Source organism: Falco cherrug, chromosome 7 (assembly GCF_023634085.1).
Source record: "Falco cherrug isolate bFalChe1 chromosome 7, bFalChe1.pri, whole genome shotgun sequence".
Taxonomy (NCBI): domain Eukaryota; kingdom Metazoa; phylum Chordata; class Aves; order Falconiformes; family Falconidae; genus Falco; species Falco cherrug.
Genome location: NC_073703.1, coordinates 41,731,785 through 41,758,632, shown reverse-complemented (window position 1 = coordinate 41,758,632; position 26,848 = coordinate 41,731,785). Strand labels below are relative to the sequence as shown.

Below are 26,848 nucleotides of genomic sequence, written 5' to 3'. Positions count from 1 at the left end.
TCCATAAAGGTTGGGATTAGGCTGACTTGCTGGTTCACTAGGCTGGTTCATTAGGCTGATTTTGATTCCAATCTTGGCTGGAATGGTCAGCTCAAGAAAAAAAAATTCTTAGTATTTGGCATCATGAAATCTGAGTATTTGGAATGCTTGAAAGCATACAATGCCTTTTTCTCCCCGCAGCAGGAGTGGCCACGTTCTGGTGTTTGCAGTCGCTGCGGTGCTGCCCCGCATGGTGGCAATGTTGTCCCAGCCTTGTCGGGGTGCGGGCTCAGCTCAGCACCCTAGGCTGGGCTCTGCTTAGCTTTTGCAACATCATTTATTCCAGATCTTACTGTGACTAAACAGACAAAAATGGGTCTGCTCAGCTTCAGACACGTCTGCATTACAGTACTGTACTGTGCTAAGGCAGGGTTCTGTCTTCCTTGTACAGAGGAGTTTTTCCCAACCATGCTATGTAACTGTATCACACACTGAGGGGAGAAGGCATCACAGTGAGGACCATATTTGGTGATTATATATCATCTGTTCGACAAGCTAACCCTACATGGATGGACATGAGATTCATCTGTTTAGCTCTATGCCTGCAACACAAAAATTTGAGACAGCTGCACATCGAACTAGAGAATTTTTCAGGGAAAAACTTAAATGTCAGCTTGTTCAGGAGGGGACTTGAGAGATGAGTTCTGTGTTTGTAAATTAGGATTTTCCCCTTGTTCTAATAAAAATAAAACTAAAAAAAGAAGTACAGACCTGAAGGAAATGAATGATGTGGATGAAACTGATGTTTGTGTCTGTTTAGATGTCCAGGGCTCTTGACAAAGCACACTAAGGCCACTGAAACTGCACGGATGTGTTAGATCTTGGGGGCTGTGCTGGAGTTTCCTTGGCTCGATGTTATACCTTCCTGGGTGTCAGCCAGTCTAGGTTAGTGTAAGACAAGGGCTTTGTGGATCCTTGTTATGATGTAGTTTAGCTGCTGATTTCAGGACATATGGTTTTAAATAAAAATGGCTGATTTGCAAGACTGATGAGAAGGTAATGAAAAATAGCAATGCGGTTTCAATCAAAACCACAGCTGTGTCACGGTAGTGGGAGTATGTGGCCACACTGCACCTAACCATCGGGATTCAAACCTCTAGGATAGGCACCAAATAGCATGACACTCTTCAAAGGTCATGATGGTGGCAAGGCTTATGACTAGTAGTAATAACAGCAATCTTTCTACAGCAACACTACCACTTAAAATTTTTGAGCATTTTATTTAAAGCAAGATAGTTTTCATTAGCTTTATTCTTGGATCCTTTAGGATTTGCGTGCTTAGGCTTTCTGTGTGACATTGCAGACACACTTTTACCTTTGCTATAGTGAAGAGTGGGATTCTTGTCTCATTGCCTGATTCCAAAATGTGAGGCTTAAAACCCCCCAGCAGCTAATGTTGCAAGCCTGATGAGAAAATAATGAAAACTGGAAATGCATTGTTAATACAAGAAACCCAAACAACCAAAATATACACACACACCTCGCTGCAAACCCCACAATTGCATCCTATCTGTTAAACAGGGGATGTACCTAATATGGTTTTGACTCCTGAAGCATGATCAACTTACACTATAATACAAGGCTATCCCAGCATAATATGTTTTATGAACTTGCCAATGTATGTTAAAATTTAGACTGTGCAGGATGAGAGCTTTCAGAACATGTCAGCGCTTTTTTTTTTTTTTTTTTTTCCATTGTACCTGTCTAGCTAAAATGAGAACACGCCAAGCTGGCAGAAAGTTTCTAACTGATTGTGAGACTTCCTTAAAAACATCTTGTTTCTTTTCACTTAACTAGTACCTCAACTGTATTAATAATTTTTCTTTTCAACATCAGTGGATTTTATTTTGGTGAGCTAACTCCTGTGGTAATATTCTTTTCAGGTGATGGACTATAACATCAACCTGGGAAAACACCTTCTTCCCTTGGTGGTGCAGGTGTTGAAATATTGCACTTGTCCTCAGCTAAGGCATTATTTTCAGCAGCCTCCTCGCTGCTCCCTCTGGTCCCTCAAACCACACATCCGGCAGATGTGGTTAAAGGCTTTGCTTGTCATTCTTTATAAGGTAAGTGGTCTTAAAAAGATGCTGTCCACATTAAAATTTATACTTCAGTTTGAGATTTATTGTAGGGAATGCATAACTGTACTGCAAGTGAAAATAACTGTAAAGAACACTTTTGGTTGATTACTCATTACATTTAATTTCACTGTCTGAAGTAATTAAGCTTTCATCTGTGCTACTGACCTATTACTTCTGCTGCCTATAGTCTTTGACATGGTTACCTGAAAAGGAAAGATATGGATTTGAAAATAGGAAAATGCTATATTAAGTTCCAATAAACAGTATTTTGAGTAATTTAGACTTAGTTTACAAAAAAATCAGTAGCTTTAAATGGAGGGGTCAGCTTAGCAGCTTGTATTTAGCTGAGTGTTGCTTTTTAGGAAGTATTGTTAAAATATGATGTATTTATGCCCTACGATGGAGCTGTGAATACTTTTGGTAAGCTTAACAAATTTTTAGCAGGTCTGTAGAGTGTACAAGGAAGTAGAGACACTAGGAATGAATGTTAACATGCTGATTGAAATAGAGTATTTGGAGAACAGTTCTGATGAGAGACCTTTTGTGTTATTTGGCTTTGTCATATAAAAGTCAAGAAAACAATATATTGAATGTTACTAATAGGGATATTTTTTAAATTTTTAAATAATTCTGTGTACAAAGTTGAAAGCAGTCCTGCTTCTCATGATGTATTTAGAAATGTATGATCAAAGGAAGGCAAAGGGCATCAAGCTGACAATATTCTTGTAATTTTTCTATTTTACTGCCTATGTTTATCTAAGGAGAAAAGCTGAAGTTTTTCTTTTTCACTGAACAGTACCCCTACAGAGACTGTGAAATCAGCAAGATTGTACTTCACCTAATCCACATCACAGTCAATACCCTCAATGCTCAATATCACAGCTGCAAGCCCCATGCAACTGCTGGTCCTTTGTATAGTGACAACAGTAACATAAGCCGATACAGTGAAAAGGAAAAAGGTACTTACTTTTAACACTCTCGTTTATATGATAGCCATTGTTTTAATTCATTGAGTCTTGCAGATGTTGTAAAGATGGGTAAATATGGTCTGAATTTTGGAACGTAATACTAAAAATTTAGTCCAAGATGTGACTTACCCGACCAGCTGTAGCCATCTAGAGTAAAAGAAATTCACAGTTTCTCTGTAGGCTAAGCATAGCACAGCAGTCTAACATCTCTCTAACTACCTTAGACTTAGTAGTTCAGTTGCCATGCCTGGATAGTCCTTGGTCTTTTCTATGACAATATTAACTGATCGTGCCCTCACGCTAATTGTCCAACCAGCCTGACACCGCATTTTGATTATGCTTTATAATAACATGGCATAGTAGCAAATATTTGATGTTGAAAAGAGAAAATTATGAATTCAATCTATAGTTTGTTTTTCTCTGTAAAAGGAGGTGAAGTTGACTAGCTTACATGCAGATGTGTATGATGTGGGTGTCTAAAGGCAGAAGAGAATGGTTCAACCCTTAGAGTCTGTGTCCAATTGTTCACTCTGTATGTGCTTGCTAGCTGTAGCAGAGGTATTGTCATGGTGTGAACTGGTGTAAGATTGGGGCTTGAAATAACATTGTGTCACTGAGTATAGTTCCTTACAATTGCAAAGTTTATTATGTGATAAGTATTTATGATCAAAGTTTAACAGGTTCTTTTGATGTTAATCTGTAGCTGCCTCTCAACTATTTTGCCTTTTAGCTGCTATTTGCTATTTACATCTGTCTTCTCTAACAGTCTGCCTAGTGTGCAGCAAACTCTTCTTCCAAAGAACACAAGAAGCACCCCTTTTATGCATGTCAATACCTTTTCCTCTTTTCCTGCTTGTTGCTCATGAAAAGATATCCAGCAGAACAAGGACACAAAATTTTGTTTATGTGAACACTCTATTACTCAGCTCTAGCAAATTAAAGCAGCCTTAAAATGGATGTAAATGGTGTGTTGCATATACTCACTCACTTGGACATTTTATATTGCTAGAGGAAGGCTAAGAGAATTCAGATAACTATAGACTTACTATGAATTTGTTTTGAGCTAATGACTTAATTCATAATGACTTAATAATGCTGAAGGTAATAATAATGCATTTATAAAATGCATTCAGTTTCTGGATTGATTCTGAGATCTTTCTAAGACAAAGCGAAGTGCCTAAGTACCCAGCTTGCTGTTCACAGTAAGTGCCAAGTTAGATTTAGAAAACTCTGTTCCAATCGCATGTCCAACATTGATTCCCTGGGTGGCCTTGTGTCTCACTTCATCATTGTTTCCCTATGTTTAAAGTAAGGGGAATAATATTTACTTACTTTTCAAAGCTGTTGTTGAAGGGGTTTGGGCTTCTCAGGGGTAAAGGACCATAAATGGGCAAATTTTGCTCTGTAAATGCTGACTTAATCATAGGGCTGATTCTCCTCTGCTGAAGTGCTGCAGAAAAAAGAGGATGTAGAAAAGTTTTCTTTCACTTGCAAGAAGCAGCCAGTATAATTCCATGGGGAGCTGCAAAGTTGAAGCCTTTCCCACCTTTTCTAAGGAGGCTTGTTTAGTGCTGCTCAGGTAGTGTGTGTGCTGTTGTCATCATCAAGGGTGGTGGTTAAATGATGAATAGATGAGGGTTTCATTGTCAGGCAGCAAGAATCCCTATGCTAAAGATGGATTTTCCCACTGTTGAATCTTTTCCTTAATTTTTTTTGTCAAACTGTTGTGGGGATCGTGGCGACTGTACAGCGTGTTGTAGAGCTGATGATAAATGTTGTGAGAAGACGCATTTGTTGCCAAGGAGAGCGAGGAGTTAGACACATAGGACATGATATTAAAAGTGATCTCCTAACTTCCTAAACCCAGTCCCTGTAGAAATTCTTACTCTCAGCTTTGATTGATGTTTCTGGATTTTTTGTATCAGTTAGGTATCTTATCCCTGATGCTTTTAGGTTCCATAGTTTCACGTGTAGTAGAAACTTTCCAGCAATTTCAAAGCAAAAGATATTAACGTTTAATTCTTAAATTAAAAATTCTTAAAAGATATTAAAGTTTAATTCTTCAGGTTTTGGCCATTCTAACTCTGGCTTACTTGCCTCTTCATTCCTAGACACCAAATGCATTTCCTGTCCATGTTTGCTTACTAGAATAAACAAGGCAAAGTTTTTTGTTTCTTCTCTTGAGTGCTCTCTTTTCTTTATCCTCCAACTAGAGTTTCTTATTTCCTTGGATATGAATCACTAGACACGATAGACACGGATTTTTTTGTTCTTTTTGTTTCCTTTTTTTGATAGCAGTTTCATACAGGTGATGTGGTTATTTTTTGATAGATAATAGACTTGGATCTTTCTTACTCTCTGCCATTTTTAACTAGCAGGACTCAAATTAGAGCATAATGTTTTACTGTAACTACTTAAACCAGTAATTTCATAACTGATACTCTTAGGTCTTACTCTATTACTATTACCAGCTTCCCAAGATTATCCCTTTCTTCCTTTTTCACTTTCCTGTTTTGCTGGTTTATTACTGACCTCGCAGTTCTTGTACTAATTTCAATCTTCTTCAACTTACCACTTCTCACTGAGCACTATACAAGTTATTTACTCAAGTTAGCATTCAGATCTATTGTATTTCTTCCATCTAAAGAATCTGTATTTATACCAGTAGAAAAAAAATCAGCTTAGAATGGTAAAAGTTTTGGTATAATTTTGTTGCATTGTAACCCATGTTTCATTTATCTCTGTCCTTTCTGACCTTAATTCAAGATGTAACAAAAGTGGCAAAATTGTACCTGGGATATAAATTTTCTTGCAAACTTCAGGTGCTTCTTTGTTTTCCAATTCATGTTTAATTGAAACTAGCTGAGGTTTTGTTACATAGACAGCTTTTCATTCAGGAAGTGCACACTCTTAAAAGTAATAAAGTTTTTTTTCTTTTCTCCAGCAGAGGAAGACAGTGTTTTCGATGAATCTGATATTCATGATACACCAACTGGACCTTGCAATAAAGAATCTCAAACTTTCTTTGCAAGACTGAAAAGAATTGGTGGCAGCAAAATGGTGAAATATCAACCAGTTGAGATGAATGTTCAGAGAAGTATGAATTGTTTTGTTGGTATAAACTTATGCAGAAATACAATTTCCTACTCTTTAGTTTCAAGCTACCATCTTTCTTTGTAGAGCTTGTTACACTGCCTAAATTGAATACAAGTATTCTGTTTGATTTCTGAAAGCATGCACTCTTCATTTCCTGAATGAATTTTCTTACAGGAATCTCAAAGTAGGCACTCAAAAATAGCTAAGATCAGCAGTTGTTTTCTGAAAATTCAAGCTCTTTTGAATGTAAAAATGTGAAGAGGATTTGTTGCACTGTTCTTCTACCATTAGGCTGAAGATTTTTCCTCAAATTTATTTTTTCTCAGAAATTAATTTTTTTTTTGAGCAGGTGGGACTCTAGGGTAAGCAAATTTGTCATTGCTGCTGTAAATATTACAGTTTTCCATTGGTAATAAGGGTCCTTTGGTAGCTTCAAAAAACAGGAGGGATTTTGTTTTCAAATTTAGGTTTCTGAAATGAATACCCTAAAAAAGTCAGACAGATTTCCACCATCACCCACCTGCCTTTTTTTCTTCCAGGTTTTTGTACAGGGTGGGGAATGATTCTGACTAGAGCAAACAACTACATCAACTTTCTCACTGCTTTTTTTGCATGGCAAATCATATGTGGAGCGTTTTGAAATACTGGGATAATAATGATCAGGAATATTCAGCTTTATGTGAAAATATGTTATTCATAGTAACAACAACAGTGATAGCCTATTAAAATGTTCACAATGAATGTATTCACCTACCAAAATACCAATGCAGTGGTAGTACCAGCAAGTATAACTGCTCACTTTACTCCTCCCTTGGATGGGGAGGTATGACTATGTTGGTGTCACAGTTGCTAGACTCTGCTGAGGTCTAGGATCACTGGGGGAAGAATTCTCTAAAGACCTGTCTGATTTCAGGCTTGTGCTGCTACATCCTCACTGCTATTGCTACCCTTGTTTCTTGAGTTAATAACATCCATTTCAAGCCCACTTTGCTGCAGTAAATAACATGCAGGTGCACTCTAAAATATGCTGGTGTTCAAATGATGTCCATAATGCTGTAGTCCAAAATTATTTTGAAACCTCTTCGGTGTTCTGTGTAGCTCATTTCTTCCATCATCTCTCATGCCTCAACCGTGACGTGCAGCCGTCCCCAAGCATTTGTAGAAATTGCTTGCCTGTGCCATCTTCTTTTCAATGCGTAAGGTTAAACAGTCTATCTTCAGGATACATCTGTCCAGGATTATTATAATTTGGATGGAATTTAGATAAACCCTGTTATCCAAACAGTAGTTTTTTTGTTGTTCATTGTAAAAATCTATGTAATGTGGCTTAAAGGTTAAAACAAAATCTAGACAATTTTGAGTAATGCTGAGTTTGTATTTGAAATGCCAGTCATGTTAAATTGTAAGATAAAATTTAAGATATCTGCCAAAAGTCTCCAACTGAGGTAGTATTAGCTCTTTCTGTTTTAATCAGGTGAAATAGAGCTGGCTGAATATAGAGAGACTGGGGCCTTACAAGACAGTATTCTACGCTGTGTGAGAGAAGAAAGCATTCAGAAAAAAAAACTACGCTCTCTAAAACAAAAATCTCTTGATATAGGGAATGCAGACTCCCTGTTGTTTTCATTAGATGAACATCGCAGGAAGTCCTGCATAGACCGGTGTGACTTAGAAAAACCACCTGTCCCTGCTCCTTATGCCATGCACAGGCAGAGTGATTATGGAAGATCTCGGCAGAATTCTTCTACTAAAGCTGAAAATGCAGAAACACAAGAAAATCTTCCTCGTACAGAGAGTTTCCAGGAAACAAGAAGACCTGTCATACCAGAAGTTAGGCTAAACTGCATGGAAACCTATGAAGTGAAAGTGGACTCTCCAGTTAAGCCTGCTGGCCCCAAAGAAGATTTAGATCTGATAGATTTGTCCTCTGACTCAACATCGGGTCCTGAAAAGCATTCAGTACTCTCCACTTCAGACAGTGACTCTCTAGTCTTTGAACCACTTCCTCCCCTTAGAATAGTGGAGAGCGATGAAGAAGAAACAACAAACCAGCTGGCTGATGAGGTCTCCGGCAAAACCACTGTGTCATCTCCCTCAACTCCTATCAATGTCTCTGCACTCAGCCTCAGCACAACTCCACTGGTCCAGTTCAGCATTGAAGATTGCTCCAAAGACTTTAGTTCTAAGGATACAAGCAACAGTACTTCAGCAGGAATAGAAGACACCCTTTCCAATTCTCCCAAAGATCAAAAGGACTCTTCAGAGTCAGTTAAGCCAGAACTTCAGGACATGTCCTGTGGGAACCCACTAACACTGAAACAGAAAAGAGACCTGCTGCAGAAGTCATTTGCCCTTCCAGAAATGTCCCTTGATGATAACTCTGAGCTCAGTGTGGAAGAAATTAGACCTAGTGGAGCAATTCCAAGCCCAAATGTGAAGACAGTCCTTATTAAAGTCCCCGAGGATTCTGAAAACCAAACAGAAAGTGATAAACTTGATACCAACGCAGAGTCTGACACTGAACAAACCATGGAGCAGAAACAAGAAGAGGAGGCTGAGGAGTCAGAATTTAAGATTCAGATTGTTCCTCGCCAGAGGAAGCAGAGGAAGATTGCTGTGAGTGCTATTCAGAGAGAATACCTGGACATTTCCTTTAACATCCTTGACAAGCTGGGAGAGCAGAAGGAGACAGGTGAGCTCAATCACTGACTCAGTCAAAAGGCTTATTACTGCATGAAGGTTTTAGTAACAGACCAGTGTAAGGAGAGATGTCTGTATGTGTCTATAGCATCTAATGTGGCCTGAGCTAGCTGAATGTTCTCAGGTGTTTGCTTCTCACAGTGAGGGTACTAACCATATGGGTATTGTGCATGTGTGAGGGCACACTTGAAAAGGAGGTAGAGCTCAGTGACAAAAATATCGGCTCTGATATCCAAGTTAGGGAGTGAAATTCCATGGCCTCTTTATGTGGGGAGTCATAAAAATTGTCATACTTCTGTGCCTTTTATCCTGCTAATCTAGTCCATGCTACACTGATTCTCTTCTATGTGTAGTGATTTTGGCTTTCATTTCATCTGCAAAGTGGATTCATCAAGGCAGTGGAAAGCAGACTGGATGACGAAGTGTAAAGCTGAGCTGGCTTTAGACTTCAGAACTAAGAGCTCTTGGAATTAACCACAGTTTGAATTTAGGATCAGGCACACGCAGATATTTTGTTTTTCTACAGTAAAACTTTTTTGTAGCCTTCTTTGTATTGGGTATCCACAAAGTTTACATGGCTTGTGCTTGTTAAAGATTTAAAGTTCAAGCATGGGGAAAGCCATACAGTATTTCTGTGTATCCCAAGTTTTTTCAGGACATTTCAATACAGGGTTTTGTTACTAAGTTTTTCAGGTGGAAAGAAAGTGTTCTAGCTGTTTCCTCTGTTTCCAACTGGATGTGTCAAACAGATGCAAGAACTGTATGCTGCTGCCTCTTTACTTCTATTGCTGGGATTTTTCAGGTTTTTTTCCAGTTATTAGAATTGTACTAGTCTTTTTTTAACATACTAATTAAAAAAAGAAAGAGTCCTTCAGGCCTCAGTTCTTTGTTGCTGGTGAAGTAAGGGGGAGTATTTATGCATTCCTGACCTTACTACTTCTTTCTTAATTGCTTCAGAGGGAACCATATTATAATTTCCTATTGCAATATTCCACATTTACAAGGAGAAATCCTTCAGTGTGATCATAGTTATGCTGTTCCCTTTATGTTTCAGGCCTGTCATCCCAGTTGTGGTTCCAGTAAGCTGAGGAACTACTGGAGCTTTGTAAAAACAAAAAGCCAAGGGATTTTGAACTGTTCAGAGGTGCTTAGAGAAGAGTGGCCATGAAAATAATTGAGCAGTTAAACTAGAATGCCTTTTTAACTGTTAGTAAGGGCCAGTTTTCATGCAGTAACTGAGACTGTCATCCTTGAAACTGCTTGGGAGACCTGTCCCAGTTCTGAAACAGCACATGGAACCTAGGATTATATGATGGTCATTTGGCTGCATGCATCTAAGTATGTCATCCAAAGGGAGCATAAAACATTCACAATGACTTAATAAGTGCTCACTTAGCAATTCAGATAACTAGGTATTGGGTAGTCTAATGTATCTCTTATGTTCTGTTTTGCTTTGTTTAGCTTTATTGATTACTATTTTAAAATTTATGTGTTGTAATTCATTTTAGTAGGCTTAATATCACCATCATAATGGGCTGATGATAATTTCAGTCTTAGTCAAGCTTTTTCTGGCTAATATACTTCCATATGTTTCAGAAGAACTGATCTCTGAATTAAATATCCAAACAGGTTGTTTCTTCAAGTGCGTGATGCTGGGCTACACAGTTTCCTGCCTGAGACTTTTTACAGCACAGACTTTTTATAGGTTATGCTGAAACCAGCCATCACTTGAAAATTTTTTTGCTTTATTCTTCACATATTGACAGTATCAGTCATCATAAAATAAAAACTTTAGCTTTAGTGGCTTATTTTTCTTTTTAATGATAGAATCTTAAACTCTTTGACTCTTTAAGGATCAACTGCTTGATCAGCAGCCTTTTGAATAAAAACTGGTAACATGTTGGGGATAAGGCTTTTAAAAGGTGCTAAGCTGTCACTTTAACTTACCTCAGTGGTACCTTTCTTATTTCTGTGTTGGTGGTTCTGATAATCGCTCTATGAGTGGGATCAAAATCAAACTCTTTGTGCATTTATTAGTTCTGAGCTCTAAAAAGCACAGGTAGAAATCTCCTTATAAAAGTGTTTTTAACCAGTAGATTCCTGTGCCTCTATAAAAATTGTTATGACATTCACACTGATTCTAAATACTGAAAGTTTAAGCACAAATTTCACACGCAGATCCTGCTACCAAAGGACTTTCAACACTGGAAATGCCAAGAGAGTCATCATCTGCACCGACTCTTGAAGCAGGTGTCCCAGAGACAAGTAGTCACTCTTCCATATCAAGTAAGTTTACCTCTGGTTTGAGGATTAAATCTAAGTTGCTGTATTTGTACATCAGATGTGTATCATGTATGGTAAATGCCTTCCCTTGAGTTTCATTGATTCTTGGAAGTACAGCTGTGTTGGATATCATTAGACCTGTTAAATCTCTGATGGTCAGCAGGATTTTAGCAGTTAGTGGCTGCAAGATTTTCTGTTGTGGTGTGGTAAATCTGACAAATGTGGTTTTCTTGAGTTAGAATAGGTAACTGCTAAAAGCAGTACTTCATTAAAGCTGAATGTTTATTTTCCAGTGAGCGAAAGCATTGGTAACTGTCAGTACACAGAAGCAGAGGATGAGGGTTCCATAGGGCTGTTAGCATGGTCTTCAGTACATTTCTTGCTGTAGTTCAGGAAAAAAAGCTCTTGTAATTTTTTTTAAAATGCCTTGAAATGCTACTTCCTCAGCTGCTCACTGAAATACAGCAACTATTTATCTGAGACTCCCTGTGGTGGGTTGACCTTGGCTGGATGCCAGGTGCCCACCAAGCCGCTCTATCACTGCCCTCCTCAGCAGAACAGGGTGGGAGAAAATAAGATGAGAAAAAAATGTGGGTCATGATAAAGTCAGTTTAATGAAGCAATAGGAAAAGTCGTGTGCCCAGAAGTGAAGTAAAACAAAACTTATTCTTTACTTCCCATCAGCAGATGATGTTCAGCCACTTCCCAGGAAGCAGGGCTTCAGTATGCATAATGGTTGCTCTGGAAAACAACCGTTGTAAATAATGGATGTCCTCCCTTCCTTCTCCTTTCTCTTAGCTTTTATTACTGGTCATATGGTGTGGACTATCCCACTGGTCCCTTTGGGTCAGCTGTCCTGGCTGTGCTCCCTCCCAAGATCTCGCCCACCCCCAGCCTACTGGTGAGGGGGGGGGAAGGTGGGGGAGATGGCCTTGATGCTGTGCGAGCACTGCTCATCAGCGGCCAAAACTCTGGTGTGTTATCACCACCCTTCTAGCTACCAGTACAAGCACAGCACTGTGGGGGCTGCTGTGGGGCTCAGCCAGACCCAATGCACTCCCATACCCATTTCAGTGGAAAGTGAACTGGGTTGGTTTAAGGAGATATTGACACATGGCTTAACAGAGCAGATGTAGGCAACACTGGAAAGTGCAGGCATCTTAGAACTCTGACAAAATCCAGAATGGTGTGTCAATCTAGGTAAAGTTAAGTAACACATCTGAAGGTTGGTGAGACAAGACTGACTAGTAGAAAAGGGAGGGGACGTGATGACCTGCTTTGATACCAGTGAGCTGCTAGATCAGCTCAACTGTCTTGCTAAGCTGTGATTTCAGATTGCTGTAGAAATGTTGAATTTCAGTTTCTGGAATTCAGCATTTGCTGATTTGATTGTAAGGGGTGTCTGGCCTATTAAAGGAAGATGTTGTTTTAGACATGCTAGATGAGCACTCCAAATTAGAAGTTGCCTCTCCAGTTTTACCACAAGAATCTTGTCTCGTGTGCATCTCGTAGTCTGAGTACATTTGTTGGCCACCTAATGATACAGATGTCACTTGCTAAAGCAGCTTAAGAGGTGCCCGTTAGAGACCAATCTCTCTCTGGTTTCACTGAGTGCTAGGTGTTCCTGTAAATTCTCATATATGAAACTGGGAATAGTATCTATATGACATTGAGCCTACATTCCTTTGTAAAAATGCCTTTCCTCTTTCTGTATGCCTCAGTTTCCAACTGCAAAAAGGGACATGAATGCTTCCATTGTGTCTCTTATCCATTTAGACTGAAATATTTTTTGACTTCTATTATGTGTTTTTACAGTGCTTTGCATAATAAGCCCTAATCAGGACTGTGAGCACAAGGCATTTCTGTAACAGAAACAGATAACACTACTTGTACAGCCAGTGGCTGGCCATAGAAGGCATATTTCATCAAACTGTGATAGGAAGATTTTGACTTTGGACTTCTCTTCTGGAGTAGAGAATTCCACAGCAACGGAGGGATGATTGACCAGATCGCTAGCTAACATTTGAAAGGCTCACCAGCTACTAAATGAACTGATCTTGTCATGATTTTCAGGTTTCTTGTAGAAAACCTGATCAAGGAAAACTTCCCTCCCTATGCCAATAGTCAGTCATAGGCATGAAAAGTCATGTACTGGCCCACAGAAATCAGCCTGGCTCCAACACTGGGCTGGCAGCAACCTGGGGTTTTGGTTTTTTAGATTTTTTTTTTTCTTATCAGTATTTGAAATCATGGCTGTCCTTGAGAAATCAAGTAAATAACCCTGGAAATCCAGACCTGCTCAATAATAGCCTGATTATGTGAAATATGCATGACACTTTTTTAATTACATTTGCAAAAGCTGTTAAGAAAATTCAGAGATAATTTTCTATATTTTGACAGTCATCTGCACTCCAAGCAGTCTTGTCAGTTCTAACATTAATTGCTGTTCTTTCATCAGGAAATTCTATGCCTGATAAAGTGATAAAGCATCTATTTAAAAATCCTTGCCCTGGAAACAATGGAAATCTTATTTTTCTCATAATTTGCTGTAAAAGGCAGCTGCAGTGTAACTTCTAAAAGTGAAACATGGAATGGTCTCTTGGTCTGGCTCAGTCTCAGAAGTTCAGTTATACAATGTCTGGTTTGCAGCAATGCTGGAGAAGTTTGTACTTGGACCAAAAACAGAGTTTAAATGAACTGTGATATATTGAAAGGATATAAAGAGGGAAAATGTAAAATACTTTACCTAATAAAATAATTGGAGTGTGCAGATTCCCACTGAAGTTATCATTGTGTTTACTACTACTGAAGGCCCGTATTTCTTTTGTTAGGGAGTACTCTGCTTTCTCTGAATTTGAAACTCTTGGAAAGAAACTAGCTAGAGCAAGTTTAGAAGGCATTCAACCCCTCAGAGCTTTCTGAAAGCTGTAGTTTATCCCTTGTCTGTACTTCTTCATCAAGTTTAATAATGGGAAATGTGGATTGTTTTCAGAGCTTAGCTGGGTGGTGTTAGGAATTTTAGAATGGAACTACCTGATACTATGTTAATACTCTTTGTAACAATGTTGACTGTAGTTGCAGCTGAAAATAATCATTAGGAGAAGATTTTGCTTTTTTGCCCTTGCTTTAAGGCCCTGTTGAGGAAAGCAGGTAAACATACGCTTAAGGTAACATTTTAAAAACTTGCCTGCATGAAGGTACAACTCAGCAGTCTCACATGCCTTGTTCAAGCAGGCCTTAAAACTCCGTCTTCATACCGTAAACAGTGATTTTGGTTTTAGTGGTGGAAGTTTATTGCTCAGACTCAATTGTGAAAGTGAATCTATTATTTTCATTCAATTTGAATTTTCCTATGAATGGAGAAAAAGGAGAGTCAAGAGTTATATATGATGTGTTTCTTCCTCCATTTAAGCACTGAGAAAATACATGACCAAAAAGGTCTTAAATTTTAAATCTACAATTGTTTTTTTGGTGGGGGTTTTTTTGGTGGTGGTTGGGTTTTTTCTTTCTTTTTTTTTTTGTGTGTGTGTGTGTGAGCATTATCCAGTGAAGACACATCTCTTAAAGCAAACAGTAATATCCATTTAAAGAAGTATTGTAAATAGTTGGATGAGGAAAAATTGATTGCTTGCTGCTTGATAGCTCTGTGTAAGAAGAAGAATGACAGAGAATTTACAAAAGGGACCCATCTTCAAAGGCATGCTGGTGTCACACTTCAGAGAGATGTGCAGGTGTTATGCCTGAGTGGTGGGTATTTAGGAGTCCTGTTCAGGCTGCATCACCCATGAAGGGTGCTGGTGCTACAGAGTCAGTGAATTTGTTTTCCCATGGTGAGCACAGACCGAGCAGTCCTCCATAACTTCGCAGGGAAGACACTGAGTTTCCTTCCTTGGTACACTGTATGTGAGTGAGATTCAAGTGTACGTTTATCACCTGTCAGCATGTTTTTTTGGGGGTACTATCTTACACTTCATAGATACCAAGTATTTTGAAGAGCTTTTATGATATTTGGAGACAAAAAAGTATTGACAGTTGGCACAGCGGATAAGATCCTGAATCCAAGTCACTTATGACTAATGTCATTGGGGCCAGAACTGTACCTGGTGTAGTTGTGTGAAAAGTACATACTGACTTGAGCAAGATCCTTAGAGCAAGCAGTCATTGCCCTTTCAGTATTTATCTCATGCTGGCTTGTAAGATCAGGAAATAAGGGTAGTTTTACATGTTGTCTGAGCCCCTGAAATCCTTTTGCATTTCTGACTTGCAGCTCAGTTCAGACAAATGAAAAGAGGCTCTTTGGGAGCTCTGACAATGAACCAGCTAATGAAGAGGCAGCTGGAACACCAGTCTAGTGCTCCCCACAATATCAGCACTTGGGATACTGGTGAGCTGCATTTATTGTTCTTTATTTCTATTTCCTAAACCAATTACTTTCTTTATCAATCCATTTAAAAAGTGACTATTTCTATTCTACCATTGCAGATAAGTATTCAGTCTCAAGTCTAAAGTGAAACTTTATAGTGAGTACCAGATTCTCACCTGGTGTGAATTTGAGCAGTTGGATATTTGGGAGGTAGTCTCTCTAGTACAGTGATGTCCCTGCAATTTTGCATATCACTTGGATTATTTCCTGGCCTCACTGAATGAAATGGAACTATCACTGTTGATTTCATTAGACATAGGATTTTATCCCTGGTGCATGGAATCCTTTATTTGCATGTATGTTTACAATGGTCTTGGTACCCAAGGAGTTACGCCTCGTATCAGCGTTTTGTTTCTCTTTAGAGAAGTTTCTGCCAGCTCATGCTGAACACCTGAAGTTTCTGTTCACTCACTGACCTGCTTTTGCTCCCTTTAGAATGAATGCAAAGCAATGAAAACTGAATTAAGCACATAATTTCTTTATTACTCAAGTGTTCTGATTTTTTTCTTCTACGAAAGATGTTCTGTTATGGCCAAATTTATAGCAGTTGTCACTAGATGATGATTTCATTCTAGTTTATAATAAATGCTAGATAGTTTAATGCCCATTTTACTATTAGTGACATTATAGAGTCATGCCTCTTAGGAATTTATCAGCAGGTCCAGATGCATCCACTGAAAGCAATGGTTAAAACATTATATGGAACTTAGCATGCTGAATGAATGTCTCATTGCCAGTTGTGGACAGCTGAATTAAAAGTTTTGCTTAATTCAGTCTTCAGCATAGAGTTCTGTCAAACTAAATCTTGTAGCTGAAGAATGGCTAAAGGTATCGTATATAGTTCAGGATTCTCCTTTCTACTGCAGTCTGAGTAGCATGCTCAGCATGAGATCTTTAAATCATGAAGGTCAGAATTTCTCAATGATAACAATGGATTTCTTTGTCATATCAGCAGGTAAGTTTATTTATTGAAGAGACTTAGCTGGTATCACCTACTTTCTCAGGCAAGGGTTTAGAGATGAAAAAGTTATCGCTTTCATTCTGCAAAAAGTAGTTAGCCTGTATTCAAGAGGAACAAGTCAGTACTCAAAACTACTTAGGAACCCTGTTGTGTTGATCTTGTTCCGAGTCCACCAGCTTTTTTCACAACATCTATGACTTTTCTCTCTAACATTCATTCCAGCTAAAGGCCTCCAGGCATGGAGATGCAAAATGAAGTGTTCTTTTCTGGAAAGCTTTGCATCTCAGTCTCTCTTTCAACAATTAGCTTCAAAGTAAAATTAATATTTGGACAGAAAACAGGTGGTTTTTTTTCAGGACAAGTGCTCAATGTGACTTTGTCATTTCAATGTCACACCACAATTTTAGTACTCATTGTTTGCAGGTATAACAACTAGGAAATAGTCTTATCCCACATAAGTGTATGATGCATGCTTGGTTCATGCATGCTTTTTTGTTTGTTTTTTACATTGGTAGGTAGCATGTGTCTGTGTCTATTTAATATCTTATTCCAAACCACTCTTTCCCCAAGCTTGCTATCTGTACAATGAAATAATTTTGTATCTTGCTTCTGTCAGCACAAACTATACCTGACTTCTAGTCTCTTGGTGTTTCTAAACACTGTCTTTCTCTTTTTGTGACTCCTTCCATATCTTGTTGAATCTTTATGGCTAGCACTTCCTTTCTTGTTTAATGACACTTCCCTAAAATGCCTTCTTTGGTATTAGGTTATCTGTGTCTTTTTCCTTTGTGGACTTCTTTCATCTTTTTCTCCCCCTCCCTCTCCCCCCTTTTCTGTGCTTAAAAAATTAACTCTTTCCTTTTTTCAGTATCTGTTTTGTTTGTCTTTCTCTTGTTTTAACTGTTAAAAGTCTTGCGGTGCTGGTGGCAGGTGCTGGATTCGTATTTCTGGAGACTGAAGTTCTGTATTTATTCACAGAGCAGATACAGCATGGAAAGCGGCTATGCAATGTCCCCGTTTGCCTAAACCCTGACTTGGAGGGACCACCACTAAGAATCAGAGGTTAGTTCAGTGTCCATTTGACCTAATCTTTCTGCTAAGACTGTCAGGAAGTATTTTGGTTAGTACTAAATGGTGCTGAATTGTATGTTCCGTTTGCCTGTACTGTCCTGCAGAATGTAGGTTATTGAAAATTGTTAGATAAGACATTTACTGCAAGACAGGGACAACTGGTAAGAAGTACTGGCTTTCTGCTAGTTCTTGTTTTGGCTGTCAACCTGGAAATAAAAGACTCTATGTAGAGTGTGGTTAAATTTCATTTCTTTATGAACTCTCCTCCTTCACAGCTGAAATACATCCAGACTTTCTTAGAGCCTTGCAATGGGGCAGTGACCTACTTTCTTTGCCTAAATCATGATTTTTCTCACTGTTCAGTGCACAAGAGAGGACATTTTTATTTTAAGTAGTTAAGTCTTATTCCAACATTTTAACCTGCATTATGACAGCTTTTAGTATTTGTGTGCTGCAATGTGACTTACATCTAGAGAACATGACAGCGAAACTTCCGAAGTCACGGTAGAGGGTTTTTATTCATTTGTGAGGGGGGAAGAAAAAAACCTGGCTAGAAAGATGCGTAAATTTGCTCCTATTCCTTGTGTTCTGGATGGTGTCCTATGTTTCTGAAGAGTATTCTGGACTTCCTGAAGTGTCTGCTCATATCCACCAAAATCTCAGGGGACAGTTATGAAGTACCAAACTCTATATGTAAAAGAAACATTTTCTTCCTAGTAAAATGACTGTTTAAAACCTATCTTATTCTTGTGAAACAAGCCCTCATCACTCCACATATTTTGAGTTCAGAAATTGTGGGAGCTTGTTAGATTGTTTTTCCTGAAACCTGATATTAAATTTGCTTTTCCTGCAGTAACTGGGATTATCTCATCATAAATTCCACCTGAACCTAGCTTAGTTGGAGAACCTTCCTCCTTTTTCCATAGTTAAAAGTTATCAGAACAGGCTAATGTTAACATGAAATCCGAATCTGCAGACTGAAGCATCCAGCAAGAAAGTTGATAAAATGGATTACTTAATCTGTGGTTGAATTGGCATCAAAAGGGCATTGGTACTCTTCTAAAAACTGGTTCACAAAATGAACTTTTCATAGATTGGTCTTTAAAATGAGATGCCCTTGGGGCATATATACCTAATCTTATATACCTAATGATGATGATAACGGCTGAATTCCCTGAAGTCATTAATGGAGCTGACCTGTCTGGGAACAAGAGTAATGTTGTCTCAATCGTTTCAGCTACATGTGGCCACCAAAACAGATACTTTTCTTAAGGAATTGAATCACTTTCTGTCTTAGTGACCTGGAGAATGAAACTGCTAACTGTTTGCATGATCATCACAAAGCATCTCAGATCAATGACATAGCTTGTACATCATAGTAGCTTTGATCCAAGTTTCTGATAGCTCATGAATGAGTCTGATTATTCTTCTTGAGGTTTTCTTAGCAACCAGATGAGCTGGAGAATTGCTCCTTCTGTGTTTATTTCCTGCAATTGCTATTTTCTGTTTAATGAAAACAAAGGGACCAAGGGAGGAAAACCACCATACTAGAGAGATGTTAGACTGTTGGACTACCCTATATTGTTGTAGTTCAGGAAAGCAGAACTCGGAGAAGCCAAGAGTTTGAATCTTCCATTATCCATAACTTTTCCTGTTGAAACAAGCATCTATCAGAAATCAGGTACACAAAAAGAGCCAAAAGCAAAGGGAACCCCATAAGCTGGCATGATCACAGTGGCTATGCCCAGCTGAACAGCTCATCTGTGGAGAATAAAGATGCTTGTGAAGACTTTCAACAGAAAACATTTCTAATCATTAAGCCTCCAGTGTTCTCAACGTTTCTCAGCTCCTTATGAATTACTTCTAGCTGTCCTTTCCTGATTTCTTTCCTATGTTTCTCTTAGGGATGGTAGGAATAGATTGATAACCTGGTGTTGAGACATATGAACTTGTTTCCTTCTTCATGTCACGGAGAACTATGGGAAGGTAATTCCCCAGAAGTACAGGGAAAGACTGCAAATCTCGTGTCCAGTCTCATAGCAACTGTAGAATCATCCTCTCTCCCTAAATATGACTAAATACAATTACATCCACCTTCCTGGAATTTTTGTTCTTTGTTAATTTTTTTCCAAGGCTGCTTTTTTGGTAATTTTTTTAAATAATAGTGCTAAGTAATAAGAATAATCTGGGAGAAGCAAGGACTGTGATTTATATCCTTTTGTAGACACACTTTATTTCTTATTTCTGTGCACAGTAAAACCATTATGGCTGCTTTTTAGAAGTCTGCTCTTCAAGCAGTTTGGATTTCTGTTTAGTGAATTTCTTTCCTTTTTTTTTGTTTTTTATTTTTTTTCCTCCTAATTACCTTAAGGTGCCACAAAATCTAGCTTGCTGTCAGCACCCAGTATAGTCAGTATGTTTGTACCAGCACCAGAAGAATTTGCCGATGACCAGCCCATTGTGATGACTGACAAGTAAGTTCTTTTCCTGTTCCTCTCAAAGAACTAGTTGAACTTCAAATAGGTCAAGTAAAGTGTAGATATATTTTATGGAAATATAAAGTCCATTATATAATTTATTTGTATGCTAAGTTTGTATGATTGATTTTTTTTTTTTTTTTCTTTTTACCCCAAGTTTAACATTTTCTAAACACTGCTAGCAAGATGTGCTTTTAATTAATTAGCACCTGTGTGAGTTTGCACAGGTGACATGATGGCTTAGGCTATTGTGTGTGCATGGAGGGCAGGGGAAGCACTTTCCATTCTATTTTAAATCAAGGGTTCCTTGTGATCCATCAAAACCCAATTTCACCGTAAGAAAAATAAAAGTTCTTTTTTAAAATTTCTTCGGCTTTTCTTTTGGAATAGGTAACTGTTGATATGTAACCAATGTGGCATTTTTAATGCTGATACTCACTGATCCCAAAAGCTTTTGCAAACCTAAATTGGTTGGTTAAATGCCTCAAAAGGAAGTGTTAAATCTAAGTGTGCTCATTTAATGAAGAAGTAAAGCAGTCAGCAGGGAGCCATGCATTGATTTGGTCAAAAATTGGGAAGAAAAGCCAGAAGTTCTTGCTTGTGTTTTTGTGCTCAGTTCAGTAAGACGGATGTGCCAGGGTGATCACTGGAGAAAGACAGGGCCATTGTGCAGGTTGTGACTGGAAGTGGACCTTAATGTGTGGCAAAGTGAAGCATCCCAAAAGTTAGGCTTATTTTTGGCACCTCCTTTGGCCATTTCACCAAAGCTCTAGCACCACCTATTAAGATATAGACTGGGTGAGCTTGATTTTCACGATTCTGTTGGCATATTTTCTTACTGTTCAAAGGTAAGAAAATTGCCTATACAATTCCATTAACTTAAAATATCACAATCTGTTGGACTCATTAGCAACTGATTGATCCAATTAAGCAAGCCTTCCTACTGGGCTGAGATAAGCCAGTTTCCCACATTGGTTTGCCTTTTTTGTGGGTTGTGAAAGCCTGTCTCATCTCTTCTAAATCTGACATCCCCTTTATAATTAGACATTATGGAGCCCTTTCAGAACTACATCAGTTGTTTTTGAGCATTTCAGAAAGGGTAAGTGACTCAGCAGCAAATCAGCCCTGAGAAAGCAGACTTTTCTGAAATCTAAGCTTCTGTGCCCCTGAGAGGTCCTTTCATTTCTTTCTTAATAGCTATAACTGCTGTGGGAACCAATCAGATCATTGTTTCCTAATCGTATAATACGTTATTCATAATTTGTGACTGACAGGAAGGACAGTGTGAAATTGTTCCATCTCTTTAAGATCATCCATGAGTGTCATTGTTTGTGTCTATGCTGCTAAATAGAGGAGTGCCAGGGATTTGAGCCCTTGCCTGAGCCTGAGTTGCATAAACTGGCTGGTGTTCACGTTGCTGAGGGCTGGTCTTCACTGCTTCAGATTTCTCTTGGGTAGTGGAAACTGAAGAAGTCCAATACAGTGAGGGAATTGGCCAACACTTGCCAATGCAGGACCGAAAAGAAGGCCTGCCCTGTGGCCCTCTTTCATTTGTTAGTGAAGAAACGGCCAGTGCAGCTAGTGAGAAGCTTGATTAATATTTGAAAGCCACAGACTGTTATTAATTATAGAAAGATCACAATTGCGTTACCTTTCTAAATACATTTTAAACAGGATGCGCTAAGTAATAGTACTTTAAAGAGACATAATTATACAAGTATGTGTATATATAGTAATACTTTGTTTAAAATTTGTTAATGTCAGTTTTTAAAACTGTTCTTTGCAGATGCCATGACTGTGGGGCTATTCTTGAAGAATATGATGAAGAAACACTAGGCCTGGCCATAGTTGTGCTCTCAACCTTCATTCACCTTAGTCCAGACTTGGCTGCTCCTCTGCTGTTGGACATCATGCAGTCTGTAGGAAGGTAAATTCAGGACTTTCCTCTCTCTGATATGACTGAAAGAGTTTTGTGCCTGCAGCTGGGTAAATTTATTACACTATATAAAGTTATGTGTTTTAGAACTCTTAACTGAATGATACCTGGTTCTGTCTGCTGTGTTACTCATTTTATCAGTTTCTTATGTAACTTCTTCCACTGTCGCTTCAGGTTTGGTCAGCTCCTTTCATGTCCTCCCTTTTAACCCTCCAAATGGAGGTTCCAGCTTGGGAATCTCCCCAACTTGTCCCACTGTGAGCAGCGATGTGAAGAACTAAGTTTTTCTGCAGTACCTTTATCTTCCTTGAGGACCCTGTTTATTACCTGAACAGCAATTGATGCAATAATTGGTGTGCTTCTTGATCCCATTTTATCTGAAGAAACATTTACTGTTTGTTTTTATTCCTTCTGCTAGTTGGTCCTTGAACCATTTTTTGGTCCACCTTCCTTTTGTTTTTACACTGGATTTGTCAGAATTTATGCTCTTTTCTGCTTTTATTTGAGACATGACTTCAGCTTCTTGAAAGAAGCTGCCTTTTTTTCCTAATAACTTCCCTCACCTTTCCTTTCTTCTGCTCTCTTGAAAGCTTTCTTAACAAGTGGGGTACCTTGGCCCAGTCTTTGTAGTGTTATGTTCTTAAAGAGCTTCTGTGCTTCTTGTAAAGACTGAATTCTCTTGGCTACCCCTTTTTGCTGCTTTGAAAGACTTTTACACTTTTATGTAGTTCCTGCTTTATAAGTTATGCACAAATATGGTCAGTTTTTCTGGATTTTTTTTTTCCTCCTGGAGGACTGTTGACTCGTAGGAATAATTATTCATTAGCATACCTGAAGCTCTTCAGGCTTTTTGACCATATTTTGTATGCTAATTAAGTAAAGAGCTGCATCTCCTTATGAGGCTTTCTAACTAGCTGCAGCATGAGATTGTCTCTGATAATGTCTTAAACATTTGGTGTCTATTATTTTTCTCTTGTTACTTCTGTCCAGTGTGCACGGGATAAGGGAATTACACCGTTACTATTGTTCTTCTTCTTGTTGCTGCCTTGGCCACTTCCACAACTTCCTGCCTAAGAGGTGGGAGGGATGTGTTGGGGGTGTTCCAGAATAAACTTCTGAGCAGCATGAGAACTGCAGAAACGATGCACAGATTTCCTTTTCCATGTTCTTTCCAGTGACTGAAGTTAAAATTGCTTGACTGTGACTTCTGCAGGGGTACAGCTTTTCACATCCCTGCCTCTCCACTACCTCCAAATTCCATTTAAACACAGCAGCTATTCACGTCCTCCATTTCCATTAATTTCAAGGCTGCAGTTCCCTGCTGTCATTGCTAATGAACTGTGATGGAGGCAAAGTTTCTAATCTAGACAGATGCTATCCATTCTCTGTGATTCTTGTAAAAACAACAGTACTACAGCCACAGAGGGGAAATCATTTGGAAGATAAATTATCAAGGGATGAGGGCCAAGTGGGCTACTTTTTTCTGTGCTTTGAGGAGGAAATGCTGCATCTTTAGAGGGAGACAGCTGATTGTTTTAGAGCAGCAGATGGCATGCAACATGAATATTCCTGGTAAATGTCCTGAGTTTTCTGTCATTTTTGACAAATTCTAAGTCCAGTAAGAGGCTTCTCACAAAGGAATTACTTTCAATACATGCAAAATAAGTAGCATATACAAGCAAAGAGGCATTCAGGTGCCTCATATGTATAACCTAAGTCACTGTCTTTCAGCAAGCAGTGCTGTGTCATTACCTCCAGCAGAGGTGAGAATGAATTGGACTTCTTGCATTTTTATTCTTAGAAAAAGAACTACTATTTTCATGCTTAGAAAAGGAAACAAGGAAGTAGGAAATCCAGGGCCTTTCAGAATAGCTAAAGAATACACAGATTTTCAAAAGTTATTTGGGTACCTGCAGGTACACATAGGCATCTATTGGGATTTTCAGAAGAGAAAAAGTTCTAGGTTCAAGTTACTGACAATTAGAGATTGATAGGACTCTGGCATGCCCTTAACTTTATACTCTCATTCCTGAATCAAGATTTTTGACTTGTTGATTTGTATTTTATTGATATCCAGTGAGATTTAGCTTTCCAAGCATCAAAGTCCTGTTTGAAAATGGCATTTAGGCTCTTGAGTTAGTGAGGAGCTTTGAAAAATTTCTGTTCTTAACATTTACAAATTTGAACGCATCCATTTACTGTCTACTGTCCATTTACTGTTCTGCTTTGTGGTCTGCAAAGTGGAGGTAATGATGGGGCTTCATGGCCTTTGTGTGACAAATTTAGAGAGGTAATGATAAATGCATACAGGCTGTACATTTCAAAAAGTTTCAGATGTTCCCAAGTGTTAAGTGTAGCTCATGTCTCATGAAGTTTTCCCGAAGTTAGAAAACAAAAGTTCTGTTTATCATAAAAACCACACTTGCATTATTGCATTCAAAAGGAGAGAAAAACTTTGCATCGGACTTTTATTTATTTTAGAAGAAATATTGTACGCTGTTGTATTTGAATGCTTCAGTAGATTTTTGAAAATAAATGTAATGTCCATTGGGCATGTGATTGTTCTCACTGCATTCTACAGAAATCCTCATGTTCTTTAATGTAAGCAGATGCTACAGTTACTCCAGAATCAAGGTCTGTATTGCTTGAAGGTAGCTTCCGACCTGTTTTCACCCAGAATTAGCTTTGCACACCAGAATTAATATGCTGTATTTTAGTGTGGACTCGTCTTAACAGTAATGGAGTCAGGCAGTTTTTCTGATTTAAGCTGAGACAACTGAAAAGAATATAATCTTCAATCCCCTGAGAGTATTGCACTGTTGAAAGTATGTTGTATTCCCAGCATGTCATGCATCATTAATGAAAATCACCATCCATTTTGATTTACACTTACGCATTTGACTGAGCTGCCTTAGAGTAATTTTTGGATTTTGCAGTGGTGACTAGAGAGGACACTGTTTTCAGAACAGAGGCTGACTGAGGATTGAGCTACAGCTAAATCCACCCTAAAAGGATCATGAATCAAAGATAAACATTGAAGGCCATATCGTGAGCAAATTAGTGTAGCTCTATGAATTTTCCATTTAGACATATCGTAGAATCGTAGAATGGTTTGTGTTAGAAGGGACCTTTAAGATCATCTAGTTACAAACGCCTGCCATGGGCAGGGACACCTTTCACTGGACCAGGTTGCTCAAAGCCTCATCCAGCCTGGCCTTGAACACTTCCAGGGATGGGGCATCCACAGCTGCTCTGGGCAACCTGTGCCAGTGTCTCACCACCCTCACAGTAAAGTATTTCTTCCTAATATCTAATCTAAATCTACCCTCTTTCAGCTTAAAGTCATCCCCCTTGTTCTATCACTACAAGCCCTACTAAAAGGTCCTATTTCAGCTTTCTTGTAGGCCCCCTTTAGGTATTGGGAGGCTGTTAGAAGGTCTCCCCAGAGCCTTCTCCTCTCCAGGCTGGACAACCCCAACTCTCTCAGCCAGTCTTCGTAAGAGAGGTGCTCCAGCTCTCTGATCATCTTTGTGGCCCTCCTCTGGACTTGCTCCAGCAGCTCCATGTCATTGTTATGTTGGGGGCCCCAGAGCTGAGTGCAGTAATCTAGTTGGGTCTCGTGGGAGCTGAGTAGAGGAGCAGAATCACCTCTGTTGACCTGCTGTTCATGCTTCTTTTGATGCAGCCCAGGATTCAGTAGGCTTTCTGGGCTGCAAGTGCACATTTCTGGGCCACCTTGAGCTTTTGGTCCACCAGTTCCACCAAGTCCTTCTCCTCAGGGCTGTTCTCAAGCCAATCTCTGCCCACCCTGCATTGATACTGGGGGTTGCCCCAACCCAGGTGTAGGATCTTGCACTTGGCCTTGTTGAATTTCATGAGGTTTGCACAGGCCCACCTCTCCAGCCTGTGAAAGTCCCTCTGGGTAGCTATCCATTTATACCAGCTGAAATACTGATGCGCAGCAGATGAGAGTAAAAATTGCATGGTATTTTCTGTGTAAGAGATGTTGCCAATGTACATCTTTGTAACTGCTTTTTAGTATTAAAGGTGTGCTGCTTTGGTATTATAAGCCCCAATTCTGTTTATTTACATGTCCTGGATATTGAAGGGCATGATTTTGCTTTAATATTGTGTTCAGTGTTTTCATCACTGAGTGCCCATATTTGCCTTCAAAGTCTATATTTAGGTACTAAAATACATGACCTGATTTTTGAGAACCCAGTATTTCTTATATGACTTTATAAGAGCTCACAGGTATTTAGTGTTTCTGAAATTAGGCCAGTTATTTAAGTGTCAAAATCTGGAAGTAGAAGCCTCGCTTCAGACTGCCAAGTAGAGAATTTGGGCTTAGTCTATGTTCGTGTGTTAATCAGAAAGAATTCAGTCATTAGGCAGCTTCTGGCAAACTTTTTTTTTCTCCAAATCTCTCTAGGTTAGTAATTATCCATGATGTGCATGTAAGGCAATAGCTTTACTTCATTATCTTCGTGCTAGTATAGGGAAGCAAGTAGATTTGTCTTTAGAGCTGTTAAGTATTTGTGAGACTGCAAGCCTGAACAGAGTTTATATGTCATGCAAACATTATTTGACTGAATTTATGTGCTTTTCTGAAGACCTTTATGGGGTTATTTTAAATATTCTTTAAATTTCTTTTTTATTCTTTCAGAAAAAAGATGATGTATTGGCTTACTTTAAAATGAAACACAAAAAAAAGCGTGAGAGCTTCACTTATTTTTTTAATTTTTATTCCAGGTTGGCATCAAGTACCAGTTTTTCTAATCAAGCAGAAAGGTATGGTAGCAAAAGATACCTT

The 26,848-nt window shown here is 38.8% G+C and overlaps 1 protein-coding gene and 1 long non-coding RNA gene across 11 annotated transcripts in view; one reads left to right on the top strand and one right to left on the bottom strand.

Annotated features, from left to right (window-relative positions):
• UNC79 (unc-79 homolog, NALCN channel complex subunit) overlaps positions 1-26,848 on the top strand; it is a 117,149-nt gene that overhangs the window by 53,360 nt on the left and 36,941 nt on the right. For 5 of the 6 annotated variants that reach the window (XM_055715430.1, XM_055715427.1, XM_055715428.1 and 2 more), the window contains 10 exons: positions 1,923-2,105; positions 2,917-3,079; positions 6,033-6,185; positions 7,659-8,876; positions 11,063-11,170; positions 15,435-15,551; positions 17,530-17,613; positions 19,994-20,096; positions 21,886-22,026; positions 26,788-26,826. In XM_055715430.1, the coding sequence (XP_055571405.1) occupies positions 1,923-2,105; positions 2,917-3,079; positions 6,033-6,185; positions 7,659-8,876; positions 11,063-11,170; positions 15,435-15,551; positions 17,530-17,613; positions 19,994-20,096; positions 21,886-22,026; positions 26,788-26,826 (2,309 nt within the window). The remainder of the gene's footprint in view (positions 1-1,922; positions 2,106-2,916; positions 3,080-6,032; positions 6,186-7,658; positions 8,877-11,062; positions 11,171-15,434; positions 15,552-17,529; positions 17,614-19,993; positions 20,097-21,885; positions 22,027-26,787; positions 26,827-26,848) is intronic. The other variant, XM_055715429.1, reaches the window with a different exon arrangement.
• The window catches only part of LOC114015750 (uncharacterized), a 77,345-nt gene that overhangs the window by 22,464 nt on the left and 28,033 nt on the right, over positions 1-26,848 (bottom strand). The window lies entirely within an intron of this gene.